The following is a 19,413-nucleotide window of genomic DNA, read 5'->3' as shown; positions in this document are numbered from 1 at the left end:
AGGTGATTTAAAAAAAAAAATCAGAATACTATCTAAATAGATCACAATAAAATTGATCCAATATCCCCCTATAGATGTAATTTACCAAATGCTAGAATCTGGCTAGAGCACTGCAAGGAGATTAAACAATAGGACTAGGTAGCTGTCCACATGTCCATCCAGAGTTTGAAAGGCTGTTTTCTACTTATCTTCCTCTTGGATACAAAACCAGCTCTAGGCTCTGAAAAGGTGAAGCTTACTGAAAATCCTTACAGTATGCACTCATTCCAAAAGATCACTCATAAGGATGGTTCTGAATTGTGATTTTGATAATTATCTGTAATCCAGGCACAACCATAAAGATACATCTTTAAGACAAACAAGACCAGAACCCCTGTGGGTGAAGTGAATGAGTGAAAGCTTTTTGCAATGTTTTCCTGAATATGATCCTCCAGGGGTTAAAAGTTGAAGCTCGGCTAAAGAATAACTCAAAAAGAATCACAAAAACTCTTTACCAGGCAGTCAAAGGGGAGATGGCAGGAAAAGCTCTGCATACTTTTATCAAACACCTCTACAGTGAATTTCCAGGGAGTACTTAGGTCCTGCTAGGTAAGCCAGGGAACAACTAACATGACAGGAAAGAGTAGGATCTTTACCTGTGACAGAACACATGCACATGTGCAATTTAATGTGCAGTAGCCTATTTTACTGAACATTAAAGCAGTCCATAAAAAACATGCTATTATGCTAATGTGCAGTAAAATAGGCTACTGCACATCAAGTGTCACTTAAAAAGTGCGCTTGCACTACTTCACATTAGGCCAGCCTAATGCTCATTAATTTAGTACCTCACATTGGAGGTACTAAACTTAATGCGCCTTAGGAAAAGCACATTAATGTACATGTAGACATGCCCAAAGAGTAACAACAGACACTGAGGCTTTTTTTAGATTGCTCAGAATGATAGAGTAAAGGAAGCAGGCAAAGAGGTTCAGTGGTAGTAGTACCTCAATGTGAGTGCCAGTAAAAAGGGAAGTCATTGATGAGTCCGATCATCCAAGATCTGCATGTTTGACTGCAGACACATGGCATATAGTTCCAGGAGGAAGGAATAGATCCTGGTGATAGTGGGTCATAGCTCTTTCCTTTTATCTCTCTCATCTATCCATCCCCATAGTGAAGTAAGTTTCCTTGAAATGATTGGTGCTTTATCCTATATCATTATGCTATCGGGGATGATTCAGTGTTAATATTGCATTTCTTCAGATTGGCCTTCAAGGTGTCCTTGAATCTCTTTTGCTCATGAGTAAATTGGGAATATAGGATGTGTTTTGTGACCCAGTGGTCAGGCATCCTTATGATATGTCCTGTCCAATGGAGCTGGTGCCATATAAACATACCTTCGATGCTGGTGGTGCTTGCTTGATCCAGAATGCTAGTGTTTGTTCTTCTGTCCTTCCAATTAATATGAAGGATTTCCCAAAGACATCACTGATGGTAATGTTCCAAGACTTTCAGGTGTTTCTGATGCATCAACGAAGCTTCACATCCATAAACAGGGTAGGAATGACAACAGCTTGGTAGATGAGAAGTGTAGGTTGGGTCCTGATGTCATGATTTTCGAAGAAACAATTTTGGAGACCTCCAAAGGCAGCAGTGGTAGATTTTTTTTCTAGTGTTGAATGTTATTTATGTTAACATTTTGGGAAAGATCGCTACCTAGGTAAGGAAAATTATCATCATTCCTCATGAATTTTCCTCTGTAATTTGTGGAAGAGCAGCTAGTTGGTTTGGGGTGGGTTGGTGAAATATCTTTGTTTTCGTGATGTTGACAGCAAGTCCAAGCATTTTATATACTTTACAGAAGCATATGTAAGCTCTTCAATTAAGTACACACAAGCAACACAGTCATCAGTATACTGAAGACCAGTAATGAAGGTGTGGGTAATTTTGGATTTGGAACATAACCAGTTGATGTTAAAGAGATTCCTGTCCATGTAATACTGGATGCTGACTCCAGAGGGAAGTCTGCCAGCAATGAGATGCAGAATAGCTGCAATACAGATGGAAAAGAGTGTTGGTGCAATTGCACAGCCTTTTTTGACTCCAGTTCTAATAGTGAAAGGGTCCATTTCTGAAACACTGCTTAGGATGGTTACTGTCATGTAATGACACTGCAAAGAAATCATACAACTTCACTTTTTGACTTTTCACAAGAGAAGGTGTCAGGAAAACAACACATTTTCTTATTAAAATTAAAGCTCTCTGCCTATATACCTGTCCTTCAAGACCTACCCCAGTAGCAAATCCCACCTCTCAGGCATTTGGCATAAGAGTTAATTGCCTATTCTGGTTCCCTGCCAATCATCAGCCAGACTTTTCCAAACTATACCCTGGAACTTGATTTCCAACCTTTGGGCTAAAAAATGCAGTTGGAAACTCCCAATAGGAAGAACAGGAAAATTAAGGTTTCGCAAACAACCATAAATCTGGCATCTAACTTTTGGAGCAGGTAACATGTTTAATGTGGATTTTTGGATGGCATGGTCTCCTTTTGAATAATATGTTCTATTTTAATTACCCTACTAAAATAGAAAAGAAACTTGGAAAAAATCTAGACAGGCGATAAAATTGATTGCAGGCATGACTGAGAAGCTCTGTTGGAAAAATCTGAGGTTGGACAATATTGGATCCTCAGCGTTCAAACATTTCACCTTGCAGAAAAAGCTAGGCCATGGACTGTCTCCAAGAGTAGCTCCCACTCTTCTACCGAGCAGAAGATAGAGGGACAATGACAAAAAGACTAAGGGTATTTCTATTCAGTGCAAAGCAACATCAGTGCTGAGATATGGCAGGCTCTCTTGAGGTCTATTACCTCTCAGACTGAAAGTAAATGTAGCCATATTAATGCACATAACTGCCTAGCACACAGTGCTATACTTCTTGTAGTTTAAGTGCTAGTATACATAGAGCAGATGTGATGTATCCTACCTGAATTGCAGCATGTGTTAGCACTGCTGTGCCCTAAGCTGTGTAGACATGGCATATATCTCCTCAGAAATATATTGTTTCCTTTCATACACACTAGCTGACTTTTCTGCAGAAACTCAATTTAGACACCAATTTAGATTGCAGGACATAAGACAAATAGATGTCCACATGTTGCTTGAAATCCATTGACAATCTCCACTTATATGGTCTTCCTACACTAGATGGTTTTCCTCACTAGATGTCATACTGTCATTACTATTTCAAACATCTTCTATCTTCAAAATATTCCATACCAATGGCACCTTCACTAGTGGAATTTTATACAGCACAACCCAGCCCTTAAATATACTCAATCCCAAGATTCTCCTCAACAACATACTTCTGAGGAGGAACAACATCTCCATACTGAACTTCCTCTGGTAGCATCATTGTTTTCTCTGGATGAAGAGGTTGTTTCATGTTCCTCCTCATTCAATTATTTAAAAAAAAAATCCAACAGGTTCTTAAAAGGAATTACTGATGTCCTAGATATTCCACTGGAAATGGCTAGTAAAAAAATCTTACCAATTATTGGGTGTACTCCCTCATCCCTACCAGACAGGAAGATAATGGCAATCAATGAAGGACTCCTTCAACCTGTGCACACTGTGTATAGACAGATTGCAAAAGACATAGAAGATGACTAACAAAAGGTATCAGATACCTACATCAAGTTAGAAAAATGTAACCCATCCTGGTGCTGGGTCTCTTGAGATAACTTGGTTCTACAGCTCTGAATTGTTTAAAAGACTCTTGATCTCCCTTCAATTTGACACAAGACAGACCTGACATTGCATCAGATACCATGGCTACAGCTATAGTTGTGAGATGAGATGGTTACAAAGCTTGGATATCCTTAAAGATATTAAAAGTTCAATAGATTACCATTTGAAAGTTTTGAAAAATAAATACTATAAAAGATTCAAGAGTTATATTAAAATTCCTAGAAATGTATGCTCCTTAGCCCAATAAGAAGCAATTAGAGCATATGCAATTTGCATATTGATATATCCCAAAGACCAGTTCAGCATACAAAGGACCATTTTCAAAGCTTCATTCTTCTGGCTCTTTCACTTTTTCCCCTCACAGAAAATCTCTGCAGTTCATGGTATGATCACTACATTACCAATAGAAATATCTGCTTTTTGGACTTCTGTCTGCCTCAAGTTCATTCACAAAGTATGTAGAAATACTTGCAGAGTTCCTTTGGAAACAAAGGCCAAACATTCAAGTTTATCCTTATCTAAACAATTGGTTGATTCAAGGTTCTTCTCCATGTTATATATTGAAAAACATAGAATTCGTTTCTCAAATTTTTGCCCATCTAAGTCTAAGAGTAAACAAGAAAAATATGTTGACACATTCTCGGTAGTTAGAATTTGGGTAAGTTTAACTGAACTCTATCAAACCAGCAGCTTGTATTCTGCAAACAACTCAAGCTTCTCATGAAGCAACTCATCTTTGACAAGAAACATAACAGACACATCATGTTAAGTCATCCACAAAGCTTCTCAGACACAGGAACTCATGTCTTTCTATCTCTTTGGGCCAGACTTCACTTTAGCTATCTTCAGGGTTGGCTGAAGTCAGTATTCAAGCCAGTAAATCATCTATTAGACATGACAATGGAGATTCCCCAACTTGTCTTATTGTCTCCCCTCTGGAGAAAAGAGTCAAATCACACTTCTGCTCCTTTGTCTACATGTAAATACATCAGATATTTGAGCACTACATTTGACATTCTTGAATTAGGAAAGAGTCTATTCAAATTATGACAAATTCCACTGCTAAGTTTTATGTTAATAAAATAAGGTGGCACAAGGCACTTCCTCTATGCAACAAAACACTACAAATATGGTAGAGATTCATTCACCATCAGAATCATGTCACAGAAATATATTTATCAGGTTTGATGAATACTTAAGTAGATCAGAGGAGCAGAATTTCTCTCCACAACACTCACATTCAACAATGCCATCAAGTATTAACAGCGTTTTGCAGGTAGGGCTCTCCCAGTGTAGTTGTATCTTTCATGAGAAAGACTAGTTAAAAAAAAAAAAAAAAAAAGATCTCCAAGAAGAAGATCCCATTCTACCTATGGGACACCTAAGTGGCTTAGGTACTTGAACACAGTCCTATTTCACTCTGCTTATGTCCCTGAAAAATCATTGTGCCTACTTCCATTGCTTAACACCACTGTGTTGGCATTAAGGCTGTGACTAAGACACAAAAAGAAGCAAACAGAAGGAGGACCTATCTACTTAGTGTTACCTGTTTTTCAGGGACTTGATCACATAATAGGAAGCACAATATCTAACCCAAAGCCCAAAGCCATTTGCCACAAAGGCTTTGGCTGTCTGTTTTCCATTTCTTGTTTTATGTATTATCAATATTTATGCATGGAGAACTTTGAAAATTCATTTTTCATAGCAGTACTACAATCAAAACTTCTTCTAAATTGCATTGTTTGTTTAAAATTTAGAACACAAGAATTGAAATTGTGCTTATTGTACTTGATGTTTATATGTAATAAATCATCCATCTTTTTAATTCCTATAGCTGTGTCACTCAATGTATTTGTTTTGCTCAGCTCAAAATATTTTTCCCATGAAGGAAGGACAAAGTAACTTCTCAGTTACCATAAGTCATTCTTCTTAAAAAGTCTTGAGCAAAGCCAAGATTTATTATTCAGATGCAAAGCAGGTCTTCTACCTCTAGTGTTCATTTAACAAATCTGAAAACAGCATTACTGAACTATAATGCAAAGAGGATCAGGGTCCCCCTAAAACACCAGAATTTTCTCCTTGCTTTCTTCAAGTTTCACCCTGCTTCTTTTTTTGGCCTTCAAGATGACTTTATGTCTTTAAGAGGATTTTGTAACATAAGTAGTCTTTGCCAAAGGAGTATAGAGTCTCCACAGGCCATAGAGGTAGCCCTGATGAGACAGACTGATATGATCATTTTGGATGTAAAGCAGGTATGCACTAATTTATCAAATAAATGCATTTGAGTCATGGCCTACCTCAACTTTTTGTTTGTTTATCAAATGATACACAAGCAGGACATATCTGGAATATAGCTTTCTTCTGAACAAGGAAAAAGGTATCACTGGCCACTGTTGAAGGAGATAGCTATGCCACAAGATGAAACACCTTTAAAATATTTTACTCTGATTGCACTGTAAGGGGTCTTCACCTGCTTTTGGTAAAATTTCTCCAAAGTCTTAAAATCTAAAATTTTTAAATCCTAAAAGCAAAAAGGAAGTTACTTAAGCCAATGCCAAAATAAGCAAATATTAGTATTTAATCCTCAGCTATATGTGAAAAATAACTATTTAAAATATGATAGAGGGAAAGATCATCTTGGGCATGTCCACACAAGTGCGACCATGCGGTATGTGGCACTGCAACCACATTTGGCACAGTCCAGGGTTCGCCACGCTGCACTGGGGGGAGGGAGGGGTCCTGTGGCTTTTTTGGCCCCTGGATATCCAGGGGTCAAAAAAACCCACAGGAAAAAAAAAAACTGGAGCAATGCACACTCAGCCAGCACAGGCTGCTGAAAAGTGGAGCTGGGCGACCCAAAGCCATGCTTCACTGCCAGCCAGGCTCCATGTGGCACAATCACCACGGCTGCAGCCCTGGGAAGCTCCCAGGACCCCAGGTAAGGCTGGCCCCAGACTCCCCTACCCCACCCAGGGCAACCTGCCATGCACCAAAGGCATGGGCGTTCCCCAGGGACAAGTAGCAGCGCAAGGTGCACTGCCACTACTTGTCCCTGGGGAACCAAACGTATGCGCATATCTGGACATTCCCCTTGAGGCTTTCTTCCTTCTGAGCTACAGTCAGATGGAAAGTAGTAATAATTGGTCCTTCCTTTACCCTTTACACAGCTACATGGAGTGGAGGTGCCAGGCACTGACTAAAGGGAACTGATACAGGCTAGGAAAAGTACAGTGGGTCAGTAAAAATAAATAAATAAATAATTCTGACTTCTGGCACTGGAGTGCCCATGTACCCACTGACAGCTATTCAGAGTCTTAGCTACACTTCTAAATCATAACCTGACTAGATTGTCTCATTGCATATCATTTTTGTGGAAGTTGAATAGTACTTTTGCATGCTTCACATTTGTTTCTGTAATCATATTCTTCCTATTTCAGGTTGAGCACTAACTAAAACAAAACCAACCTCTTAAAAATCTTGTCCAAGAGGGCCATTAAAAAACAACTAGAAACAAGGGATACATGAATGTATTTCATTCAGCATTACATTCACTGTATACAAACCTTCACAACAATCTTGCCACATCCTGAGGTCCAGTTTAGGAATATCTTCACAGGTACTATATCCATGTGGGAACTCTGCCACTTTAAAGACATCACGTTGCACCTTGGTTATGTTGTCACTGTTGTCACAAAGAACTCTGGCAAGGGAAGTCTGCTTGATCTGAGTGAGCTGAGCTGGAGTAAACACACCGGGGTTCTCATACCATAACCTGTAATCTCACAGAAAAGAAAGGCAAGTTCCTAGGTGGTCTTCACAATAATAAAACAATGACAGATAGCTTGCATTTTGCTAGAGACCTTGGAATGCTATATTCAAAGGATAAAGGTTCTATTATTTGGAAAATGGATACTATTAACAGAGAACTTTATACTGCCTTCTATTAGCCAGGAGCCTTTAGTACAACAATCTTCCCATGCAGAACAAACTGTTCTGGCAGAAATCTTCCTAGCATAAGAGGATCAAGATGAGGTAAGTGGTAGAACATGTGGGAGACAGGGAAAAGGAATTATATTTTTTACTTTTAGGTTTAAATACAAAACTATTAGAGCATCACACAATGGCAGAGTTCTCAAGTTTGAGGATTTGGTGACTGGGCATAAAATACCTCAGATTCCAATTTCATGACTGTTGGTGAGCGAGAAGCCTGTCATCACGTGCCTAGGGCTGCCCCATGCCTGATCCTGACAATCAGTGGGTCATGACCTGAGACTGGCCACAGGACATCCTTGGGTTCTGCACTGGGACACAGGGTTGCCCCCTGCTCCATCCTGGGAATCAGCCATGGGACAATTATGAAATGGACCCAGAAGCTGCTCCTGCCCAATGCTAACAACAAAACTCCCTCCACCCCCTGGTTTCCAGCCTTGCCCTGAACCCTGCATACAGATTTCCTACAGGACTGCAGGGCACTGCTTAACATGCCACACAAATGTATTTCAAACCAGTAACAAAGATGTATTACACAAAAATGTGTTACATTACATGTGTAAAATTGTGGTTGGGTTGCCATTTTATGGTGCAATAAATTTGTTAAACATGCAGTACGTTAAATGTATCACATGTAAATGTGATATCTGCCACAATAAATGTAACATCTGCCAGGGGTCTTGAACCCACAGAATATTCAAAAAGCCTGATACATCAGACTGCTGCAATCTACTGATGAACACACAAATTCTGAAAACAAAAAACTTCTTGGCAAAAAGTATACAATTACATCTCCTTCCCCATCTGCTAACATAAAAAATTGCTTTGGCGTTGTCTGGTATTACTCTGGTCGTTAATTCATACAGCATGGATAGCCCATTTATGCTAGTCAAATAACTTCTAGTTCCAGGGAGGACCCTACTTGGAACATTAAATGTTTTTTGAGCACCTGGTGAGTTGATATGTGAAGATGCATGTCTTCTTATTTTGAGAGGTCTAAATTAGTCCTTGAGATCAAGGCATGAAAATGTAGAATGTAGTTACCATCCTGAATTTGAAAGGCTAGATGAACTTGGTCTCATCCACAAATTTACTAAGCACAATCCCATCATACAACCCAGTATTAATGAAAATGTTGAACAATACTGGACTCAAGACAGACCTCTGGGAAACACCACTTCTGTACCTCCTAGATGAAAATACTGTAAGGTAGAATGTCAACTGGCTGGAACATTGTGCTCAATAAGCTGTTATCAATGGCTCAATACCTAGTTGGGAGAAGGTACCAAGTGGGGTTCCCCAGGGGTCTGTCCCGGATTTACTGTCTATCTTTAACATCTTCTTTAGTGATCTGGATAACTGGATTGAGTCTATGCTTAGCCATTTTCTGGGTGGCACCAAGTTGGGTAGAGTTGCAAACACACTGGAGGGTAGGACTAGGATCCAGAATGACCTGAATAAACTGAAGAAATGGTCCAAAGTAAATCATATGAAATTAAAAATGGACAAGTGAAATGTCCTGCACTTGGGATGGAATAACTGCATGCACAAATACAGATCTGGGAACCACAGGCTAGTCTGTAGTACTGCAGAGGACCTGGGAACCATAAGTTAAATATGAACCAACAGTATGTTCTTGCTGCAAAAACAAGCCAACAACACGCTGAGTTGTTTAAAGCAAGTGTCTCTTAGAAAACAAAGAGAAGCAATTTTTTTTTCTCTATTCAGCCACTAATAAGGACTCACCTGGAGTACTGCATCCAGTTTTGCTCCCCACGCTGGAAAAACTGGAAATGCTCCAACAGAGCACAACAAAAATGACAGAAACTTGGGAAGCATGATTTATGAAGAAAGGCTGAAACAACTGAGATTATTTATCCTGAAGAAAAGAAGACTGAGGGAAGTTTTGAAAACAATCTTCAAAAGTCTGAAGGGCAATTATAAAGTGGAAAGAGGGAAGAGGATTAGGAGAAATGGCCTCAAGCTTCAGCAGAAAAAATGCAGGTTGGAGGTTAGGCAGAACTTCTTGACTGAGGCTGGTCAAGCATTGCAACAGGCTTCAAAGAGAAGTTGTAGAATCTCCGTTCTAGAGGTTTTCAAGAGCAGACACAGTACAGGGATGGTTCAGTCAGGGATTATCCTGCCTTGAGCAGGCCATTGGACCAGATGATCTTGTGAGGATCCCTTCCAGCCCTACTTTCCCATGATTCCATGAAATTGCTGCAAGGTCCTAAATCTCAGATTTGTACACTAATACATGGAAAATTCGTAGGAGAGACCAAACAATAACTGCACACCAGAATGAATGCACACCGGAAATCTATCAAAGACAGGAATACCCAATTACCTGTGGGGGCACATTTCTCACAAGAAAACTACTGTCTCTCCAATCTCTCTGTCCTGATCCTCAAAGGAAATTTACAAAACACTTCGCAGAGACAAGCCTATGAACTCCACTTTATCAGTCTCCTGGACACTAAAACTCATGGACTAAATATAGACATTGGATTTATGACACATTATAACCTATCTGAGATCTGACTCCCCAGGTACTTCTCCACTATTTATCACCCTTCTCTCCTCCACTACCCAGCCTGTCTCTCACCCATTAACTCCTCAATCTACATCTTCACCGACTGCCTATCTTGTATGCATACCAGCCCAGCCTCTGGCTTCTTTACTTTTTATTCCATCCAGGAAGAGCATACACAGACTGCAGAAACGTCCTCAGCCTGACAAAGGGTTTTTGAACCCGAAAGCTTGCTTAAAAATCATTTTTCAATTATTTAAATTGGTCTAATAAAAGATATCAGATTCACAGATTCGGGAGTTTAGGAAGGCTATAAGGAAGGCCAAGACAGAGATGGAACTCAGGCTAGTGTCCAGGATTAAGGACAACAAAAAGTCCTTTTTCAAATACATTGGGAGCAAGAAGAGGGCACCAGGCAATGTAGGGCCCCTGCAAGACACAAATGGTAATCTGGTGGCCATGCCAGACAAGAAAGCTGGTATTTTTAACAGTTTCTTTGCCTCTGTTTTCCTGAACAGGGACTGGGATATCCCACCTACCAGAGGTAGGGACAATCTTGGGGATAGCTCTATCAAGCCTTTAGTCAGGGCAGATGTAGTTCGGGATCTTCTGGAAGGGCTAGACATTTTTAAATCTGCAGGTCCAGATGCCCTCCACCCAAGGCTGTTGAGGGAGCTGGCAGGGGTCATCGCTGAGCCCTTGGCCTGGCTGTATGAGCATTCGTGGTCATCTGGCCAGGTGCCGGGGGATTGCAAACTGGCTAATATGGTCCCTATTTTTAAGAAGGGGAGGAAGGAGGACCCAAGTAATTATTGGTCTGCAAGCCTAACCTCGGTGCTCGGGAAGCTTGGAGAGGATCATCAAGGAGCACATCTGTGGGGGGCCTGCAGGGGAGATCATGCTCAGGGGCAATCAGCATGGCTTCACCAAAGGCAGGTCCTGCCAGACCAACCTGATTGCCTTTTATGACCATGTAACTAAATCCTTGAATGATGGTGTTGCTGTGGACATAGTCTTTCTAGACTTTAAGAAGGCCTTTGACACTGTCTCTCACCCCATTCTCATCAATAAATTAAGTGACTGTGGCATTGATGCCTACACAGTTGGATGGGTAAAAAATTGGCTGATGGGGCGCACCCAGAGAGTAGTGGTGGATGGGTTGTAATCAAACTGGCGAGATGTGAGCAGTACCCCAGGGCTTGGTCCTAGGGCCCACACTGTTTAACATCTTCATCAGCGACTTGGGCGAGGGGTTGGAAACCACACTGTCCAAAGTTGCTGATGACACTAAGATGTGGGGCGAGGTAGACACACTTGAAGCGAGAGAGAGGCTGCAACTAGATTTAGACAGACTACAAAAGTGGGCAGACGAGAATAGGATGGGGTTCAACGTAGACAAATGCAGGGTGCTGCACCTTAGGAGAAGGAATCCACAGCATGCATACAGGCTGGGGAGTTCCCTTCTTGAAAGCACAGAGGTGGAAAGGGATCTCGGAGTCATTACTGACTCCAAGATGAACATGAGCCACCAATGCCAGACCGCAGCCAGCAAGGCCAGCCATACCTTTTCCCTTTGTTAAAAATGGGCACTATGTTTGCCTTTTTCCAATCATCCAGGACCTCTCCTGATCACCATGAGCTTTCAAAGATTATGGCCAATGGCTCTGCAATCAATCAGCTAACTCCCACGGCAACCTTGGGTGCATCCCATATGGCCCTATGGACACATCAGTTTGGAATTGTTTTCCAACTATTTAAGTCGGTCAAATAAAAGATATCAGATTCACCCAAAGAACCTTGTCTGCCTCAGTTTGGAATTATGATTCCAAAAAATTAAGCCAGAACAGCTAACATTTTAGGTCCTTTGAAAAGCTTTATTTAGTTTCAAACCTCCATTTATTTTCTTATATGATGTCAAATATAGAAATGAAACTGAGATAAAACAGAGTTTATAAAGTTTGTGAAAGAAGTGGAAGTGGTAGCTTTATTTTTCATTTCTATATTAGAATCATGTAAGAAAAGGAAATGGAGATTAGCTGTTGAAACAAGATGCTTAAACATACTTTTGCAACTAAGTATTTTTTTCATTTTTAATCACTTAAAGTTTTCCACAGTACTAAGAATTACCTGTCTCCATCCCGAAGACGTTTAAACTGTGTACTCAACAGACACATCAAAGTTGGCCCCAATCGGCTACCGGGAACTAAATCTTCTACCATTAGAGCAGGAAATAAATCTACATTCAGCGGTGAACCATATAATCTATAACAAGAAAAATACCAACAGTATGCATGAAAAATCATGTATTACAAACAAGTCAGTATTGACACAAATATGGGCAACAGGCCTGAAAAATTAACAGAAAAACATGACAGTGGTATAATATCACTTCTAGCCTTATTTCTGGTACATTTTATTCAAAATATGGACTGTGAAACTACAGAAATAAACACTGTCAGGCAATCTCAGTATTAAATTTAAATATGTTTACATATTTTTAATATTACTCATAAAATGGGATGTAATACTAGCTGACACAGCTGGCACTTCAGAGACTTGCAAAGAGTGACACAGGAACTTCAGACAATTTCTACAACTTTTGAAGCGGAAGAATTGCACAATATGGGGCACTAGTAAGGAAAAGACAGTCCATAGCTTACCAAAGCGTTACTAAATCTTATCCCAGACTCACACATTTCCTGTTGAGAACAGGATGGTTTGTGGGAAATTTCCCTCATCACTTGCTTCATGTACATTTTCTTCTAGGATTCATGCACTTCAATAAGTATTAATTTCATGTGCACAATTAGATATAATATTACACTTGCTTTAAAAAATATTCTTTTGCACTTCAAGCTCACCTGCTAAGTTTCTCCCTGATTTCAGGATTCTTAATTTCATTTTTCAAATCTTCAAAAGTCTGAGCTGAAGACAGATTACAGTACACTCTAAAATCATGATAGGGAGGAATTCCATGATCTCTGCCTCTTTGAATATTCATAGCTGCCAGATCTAAAGCCACAGTACGTGCCATGGAGAAGAGTCTTTCTGTTAATTCTGTATTGAGTAACTGCGATGGTACACGCATCTTACCAGCAACACCAAACAATCCCCTTAGAAGTGGATCAATGCCGCCTTCATTTACAATCCGAAATGGAGAGAAGAATGCCTTATGAAGAGGTACATGGCCTTGTGGTATAGGTTCAAAGTTTTCATCCAGCCGATACAATAAAGGATTGATAAGTGTATGACCAAACCTAAAAGCGGCAGTTGCAAACTCATTAGTTATGCCAGAATTAATATTAGGATCATAACCTTTATATTCTCCAAGCATCTTCATGCCTACCTCTCCTAAGATCTTAGGTAGCCAATGGCTGTATGTTATATGTTGCATTTCTGCACCAACAATTTTGCGTGTTTCATGATATATCGTGTCACCATCCCAATGTGGATTCAGTTTCAGTAGCTCTGTAGCAATTCTATTGTGTTCTCTAAACCACAATGTATGCATACTAGTGAGACCCAGCTGTTCATTAGCACGCTGATCCCCAGCTAAGAAGCAAGGAATCGGGCTCTCATTTTCATCTCTCATGCATTCTGTTGGTGGACCAGTAGCAAAGGGAAGAAGAGGCTTGCCTGATCTCTGTACAATACCCTGCCTCAGAAGGCCCCTTTGACTTGCAAAGTCTCTGATTTCTAGTGCCTCATGGTCTGAACTGCCATATACGTTGGATGCATCAATATAAGAAGTCAGCTGGTTGATCTGTTCCCGTGGGTAAACAGAATTCATTAAAAGAGATGTCATGCCACTTCCGCAAACAGGACTGGAACGTACAAAAAACATGCAGCGTGCACCATTTCTAACTCTGGGGTCATTCGGTGGTATCATGATTGAGAAACAAGGAGGATCATTTGTACAAACTGAACTGCAATGCTGACCATCAGAAAACCTCGCTTCACTTAGAGCAGCAACTGTGAGGTCAAGGTCATGATCAAGAAATTGACCCCACTGCATTAGCATGTGAGTATACTGATTGTCAGGGGTTATTGTTTCAGTTCCTAATAAAGTAGTGGAAACCAAGCGAGGCATAGGGAGTGTGTATCCATTATAGCGTCTATTAGATCCAATGCCCCTAGGCAAATTAAATCCATTTTCATAAACTGACTTCAACAAGCGTTCAAAGGCTGTTAGAGAGGCTCCCCACATTGGATGCTGCAGGTTATTGCAAGTCCCATCATGAGTCCTATATTTCTGGTGAAAGCACATATCTGAACAGTTATTCACTCTTCTGTGGGCTGTGCAGCCCGATAGGTTTGCTATCAGGTTCAAGTACTGTGGAGATACAAGATCATTATAGTGATAGCCTGAAATAAAAGAGAGGCAGAGGGAAAATTAAAGACATATTCCTGTCCAAAATCTAGTATCACAAATAAACTACTGGACAAAATTTTATTATATTTTCCATATTACTAAATAGAGCTATTGGTTAAGAAAAGAATGCTGCCATTAGAAGGTCAGAATGAAGCCTTATAAAGATGCCAACTTTTAAGCAGAAGGGGGGAAAAATCATAACAACCAAGTGTCACATTTTTAAAAACAGCTCTGGAGTTGGTATACTTTCAACAGTACTTGACATCCATGCAAATTATTTGAAAACATGTTCACTTCATGTAAAGGTAACCTAAATGAGTTAACCTCTTTGAAAATCTGACCCCCAACTAATATCAAAAGTCAAGATAGTTATCATAGAATCATAGGGTCTGCCAGAACCATCTAGTTCAACACACTACACAAATGCAGGATGTGCTACTCCTAAACCATCAGAGACAAATGGTTATCCAGCCTTTTTTTAAAACCTCCATTGAAGTAGGTTCTACAATTTCCTTCCACAGCTTGTTCCACTGTTCTAATGTTGTAAGTATAAGGACATTTTTTTCCTGAGATTTAATCTAAATCTGCTTTGTTGCTGTTTATACCCATTATTTTGTGTCCTGTGCTCTGCTTCATGGCATCCTTTCAAATATCCATGAGTTTATTTGAAATATTCTTCAATATTTACTATGATGAATAAGGAATAAAAAAAAGGAAGTAACAAAAACAGTTACAATACCCAACTTTTCTAGGTACATATAAGTAGCCATATTCCTTGAGGTGGAAAAATTATAATTTAATCAGAGATAAGATGAAGCAAGTGTAAAAAAAACAAAAAAACAAAAAATCAGACATGTACATGCGCCATGGCAGGAAGCATGATTGTGGGCATCACGCCTCAGATCCCATTACATCTTTCACTGCAAATCGGCCAGGGGCCTGAGACTAATTTGTCTTGCACTATGCACATTCCTGGAAAGTTCTATTGCCCCACGTGGCTATGTGGTCACAATGAAGCTTTCTGAGTATACTTAGTGGAGAATCATGGGGTAGTGGTAACAAGGTGAATCCAAAACTGTACCCAAGTGCAAAAAATGCAGTTACACATCTGCATGTGCATGACTTAAGCATATCAAGGTAAAATAGGATCTGGATCAAAGATCCAAGGCTCCACATAGCTTCCCCAGATCCAAACCTAGAGATTAGGAAAGAGGCCATTTACATGAAAACATATTACTTTCACACTTCCAGTTTCTTTAAAATAAATAAAGATACCTGTTTTGGGAGATCAAACACTAGACCTGGTTCTGAGAAAAAGTCCCAATACTACATAAACTATTACTAATGCTATATAAAGTCTAAGCTTTTTGTTTACATTTTAAAACTCATATGATCATGGCAGGAGCCCTTTCGGTCAACATTAGACTGATTAGTTTTTAATACCATGTAGTTTCATACACAATTATTCATGAAAATTCAAAATGAGATGTGCATGAATTTGCACTACGAATACACACATATGCATCCAGTAAGGCAAAAAAATTTCTGTGTCACTGATGTGACAAAATGCAATTTTCTGAACATTCAAATACATGCACAGTATAGTTACAAAATGTGTGCGTGGGGAGGGGGTGGGGAGTAAAAAGGACGTTTTCAATTACTAATAAATTGACAGAAATCATGAGCTTTTGTGTTTACAAAAAGAATATGATTTTTTGTGATGAATTATGCCTTGTAAATTGTTTGCTTAAGTCTAATTTAATAGTCCACCTTTACCAGCAAAAATTATGGTGTACCAATTCCACAAAGATTACTCTATTCGGCCTTATAAAAATGTTGGACTAGTTTAGGGTCATAGTTAGAATTTTAGGAAGTTACAGTACATTCTCAATTAGAAACATCAAAAGGAACACTATAAGGAAAATATTTTCTCTCATACTTTAGTGTAGCTTTTGGTTGTGTGCCTAGTCTCTGCATTACTTCTAAAATGCCATCATTATTTTCAAATGCTTTGCTCATACGTTTCAAGTGCAGAAACACTACATATCAACTGCCAAAAATACAAACTTATAGATACTACAACACAATTACCTTACAATTTTCTTTGTATGTTTAGTTGTATGTTCTCAAGGTGGGAATTATGAGTTTGAATGCTAAGTTCAACAATTAAAAGAGAAGAAATATTAAACTGCGTATTTCTTCTATGATTTATAAAAAAAGCAGCAGTAATTATGTTTCTTAATCACAAATCAATTTAAGAACAGGCCTCCATGAAACAACTACAGTACTTTAGTTTGATATTCTACATCATTCAAAAAGGAAGAAGTAATTAATGCTAGGAAAACTGCTACAATAAATATAAAACCTTATTTTGCAAAATGATCACAAATGTCAAATCTTTCCTCATAGGTCATCTCTTTTCTGTTATTAGACATACAGATTTATAATATTTCTATTTGAGAAAATAACTAATAAAAATACTGAGACTTATCAGCATACAAGTCTTGCTAAGAAACAACAGCTCACGCTCTACCAGACAATACTATGGACTTCAGCTGAACCACTTGTAAGAATCTGACTGCAGCAAGGACTTCTTTGCAAGCCAAAGTGGGAATTAAAATAACGCATGATCAGATCTCTATGAAGCTACATCAAAACATAACAATATGCAAAGCAAGGACCCAAATTGGCAACCCTAGTTCTTGCTGAACTTTTACATGGTCAGCTGAGCTCCAATGATTTAAATGGCAGTCAGGTTTTTAAAATTAACACCGCCTGAAGTATAAGTATTTGAGATCATATACACAGTACAACACAGAGAAAAATAAGGAAAAAAGGACTGACTTGTTCCATTTAGGTCAACCATTAAACCATCTCGTACATGATCTTGAATAAGCTGTAATGTTCTTTCAAATATTTCTCCAGCTCTCGCTTGCTCAACAGTGTATGGATCTCTTGGGTATCGAAATAAGGCTAGCAAATCATTTGGAGAACGAGGACGACTAATAGATCATTGGAAAAAAAATTGTGAATGCATACACTAGAGCTATAAGAGAACAACCATAACACTACAAATAATATAAGTTCTGCAACTAAAGATATCACTAGATATGATTAGACTATACCTTGGTTACTCATCCCAAAATGGAAGGCAAAAATAAATAAGAATAAATATATTTAAACACTTAAATAGATTACATTTACATTAAAATGCGTTAGACCAACATCAAAACAGCAGCGAGCTATTGAAACGTACTCCTTTTTCCAAATGTTTGGGGTAAATATTTAAAGGAGGGGTTAGCAACTGTTAGCTCGGGGGTAGGCAACCCTCGGCACATGTGCCAGTGTGCCACACAAAGGCTTTTGCTTGGCATTCGGGCCTAAGGAGGACAGCAGGGGAGCTATAAGGGGCCTGATCCTTGGTGTGGAAGTGCAGCCCCAGCCCTGTTCCCTGTTGTCTCTCTTAAGGTGCACGTGCACCTGCTGCCTGCAATGAGCCAGGCTGGGGCTCTGCACACCCTGCTGCAGCTGTTTGCAGCCTTTCCGCTGTCTACTGCAAGCAGCCCGGGCTCCATGGAAGGTGGCAGGGGCCTACCCAGAGCCCAGGCCAGGTGTGGCAGGCAGCTGGGAGGCTGCAAGAGGTTACACCTGGGTCAGTGGAGCTCAGCCTGGCTCACTGCTGGCAGTGGGTGCACGCATGCCTCAGGGTGGACAGCGGGAAAGAAGGCTGCACTGCTACAACAAAGATCAGGCCTCTCAAAGCTCCCCTGCCATCTGCCCCTGACATGCAAACATTTTACAAGACATGGTTGTGGGTATTTTTGGCACTCTGCCTAAAAAGGTTGCCAATCTCTAGTATAGTCCAGGGGCCAAAACTGGTTTGTAAAGTGACTTGACTGGGACTGCAGCAGCAAAAGGAAGAGCGTGGCTGGCCCCCTTCACCAACACACTGCTGATTCCCTCTGCAGCATCCCTACCACCCCATAGAGCTCTCACTGCTTTCTCCCCCATTCCTGTGGCACATGCTGCTACCATCAACATTGTTGCTACCATCCCACCCTTCCCACCGCTGTTGGGGATGAGAAATGGTAGTACATGGCAGAGGCATTAGTAGGCAGCTTGGCTGCTCAGGGGAAAGGTAGCCAAGTCTCAAGTGGCCAGCCCAGTCCTCTAAAAGGTTGCTAAATCCTGATTTAGAGCCTTATTGGATAAAAGTTTTTTTGCATAGCATGGTGCAATTTATTTTTACATAGTGATCTCATGCCATATTACCAGGACTCTAGAAACTAACCAGAAGTTAAAGTTGTTATATAAAATCATGACATTGTTTCATTTCTCCTATGCATTGATTTTGATGATTTTTCTATATCTTTTGGTATATACAAAATTAATTTCGGCTTCCCAGTTTTTTTAATAGCACAATACCTGTCAAATAGATGTGTACGTGTTGAATTTATAGCTCTGTCAACAGTAGCGATTGCTTCCACAATTGACGTTTGTACAAATGGATCTCCATTTCGACTGACATTAGGAACTAGAAAAACATGAAGTTGCATGTTAGAGCAAAAATTACCACACAAAATAGTTACTCCTATAAAGTACTGTCTAGACACTACATCATTTCAGTTTCACAGAGAACCACTTTTCTGTAAGTTTTACCTGCTCCAAAATTTAAAATTACTCACCATTTGGGAACTCTATTAAACCATATTTACACCTGCTGAGGACTTCAGATTTTGCAATGCCAGTTAAAAAATCATTTTTTAAATTAAACTGCTTTTAATAAT

At 39.7% G+C, this 19,413-nt stretch overlaps 1 protein-coding gene across 2 annotated transcripts in view; it reads right to left on the bottom strand.

Annotated features, from left to right (window-relative positions):
- PXDN (peroxidasin) overlaps nucleotides 1-19,413 on the bottom strand; it is a 139,574-nt gene that overhangs the window by 24,277 nt on the left and 95,884 nt on the right. For both annotated transcript variants that reach the window (XM_019492675.2, XM_019492676.2), the window contains 5 exons: nucleotides 19,052-19,160; nucleotides 17,471-17,628; nucleotides 13,116-14,619; nucleotides 12,382-12,516; nucleotides 7,298-7,506 (listed from right to left, as the gene is read on the bottom strand). In XM_019492675.2, coding sequence (XP_019348220.1) covers nucleotides 7,298-7,506; nucleotides 12,382-12,516; nucleotides 13,116-14,619; nucleotides 17,471-17,628; nucleotides 19,052-19,160 — 2,115 coding nt within the window. The remainder of the gene's footprint in view (nucleotides 1-7,297; nucleotides 7,507-12,381; nucleotides 12,517-13,115; nucleotides 14,620-17,470; nucleotides 17,629-19,051; nucleotides 19,161-19,413) is intronic.

The sequence above is a fragment of the Alligator mississippiensis genome, chromosome 1 (assembly GCF_030867095.1).
Source record: "Alligator mississippiensis isolate rAllMis1 chromosome 1, rAllMis1, whole genome shotgun sequence".
NCBI classification, from domain to species: domain Eukaryota; kingdom Metazoa; phylum Chordata; order Crocodylia; family Alligatoridae; genus Alligator; species Alligator mississippiensis.
The sequence above is the reverse complement of the archived record's forward strand: the minus strand, read 5'-3'. Positions and strand labels throughout refer to the sequence as shown.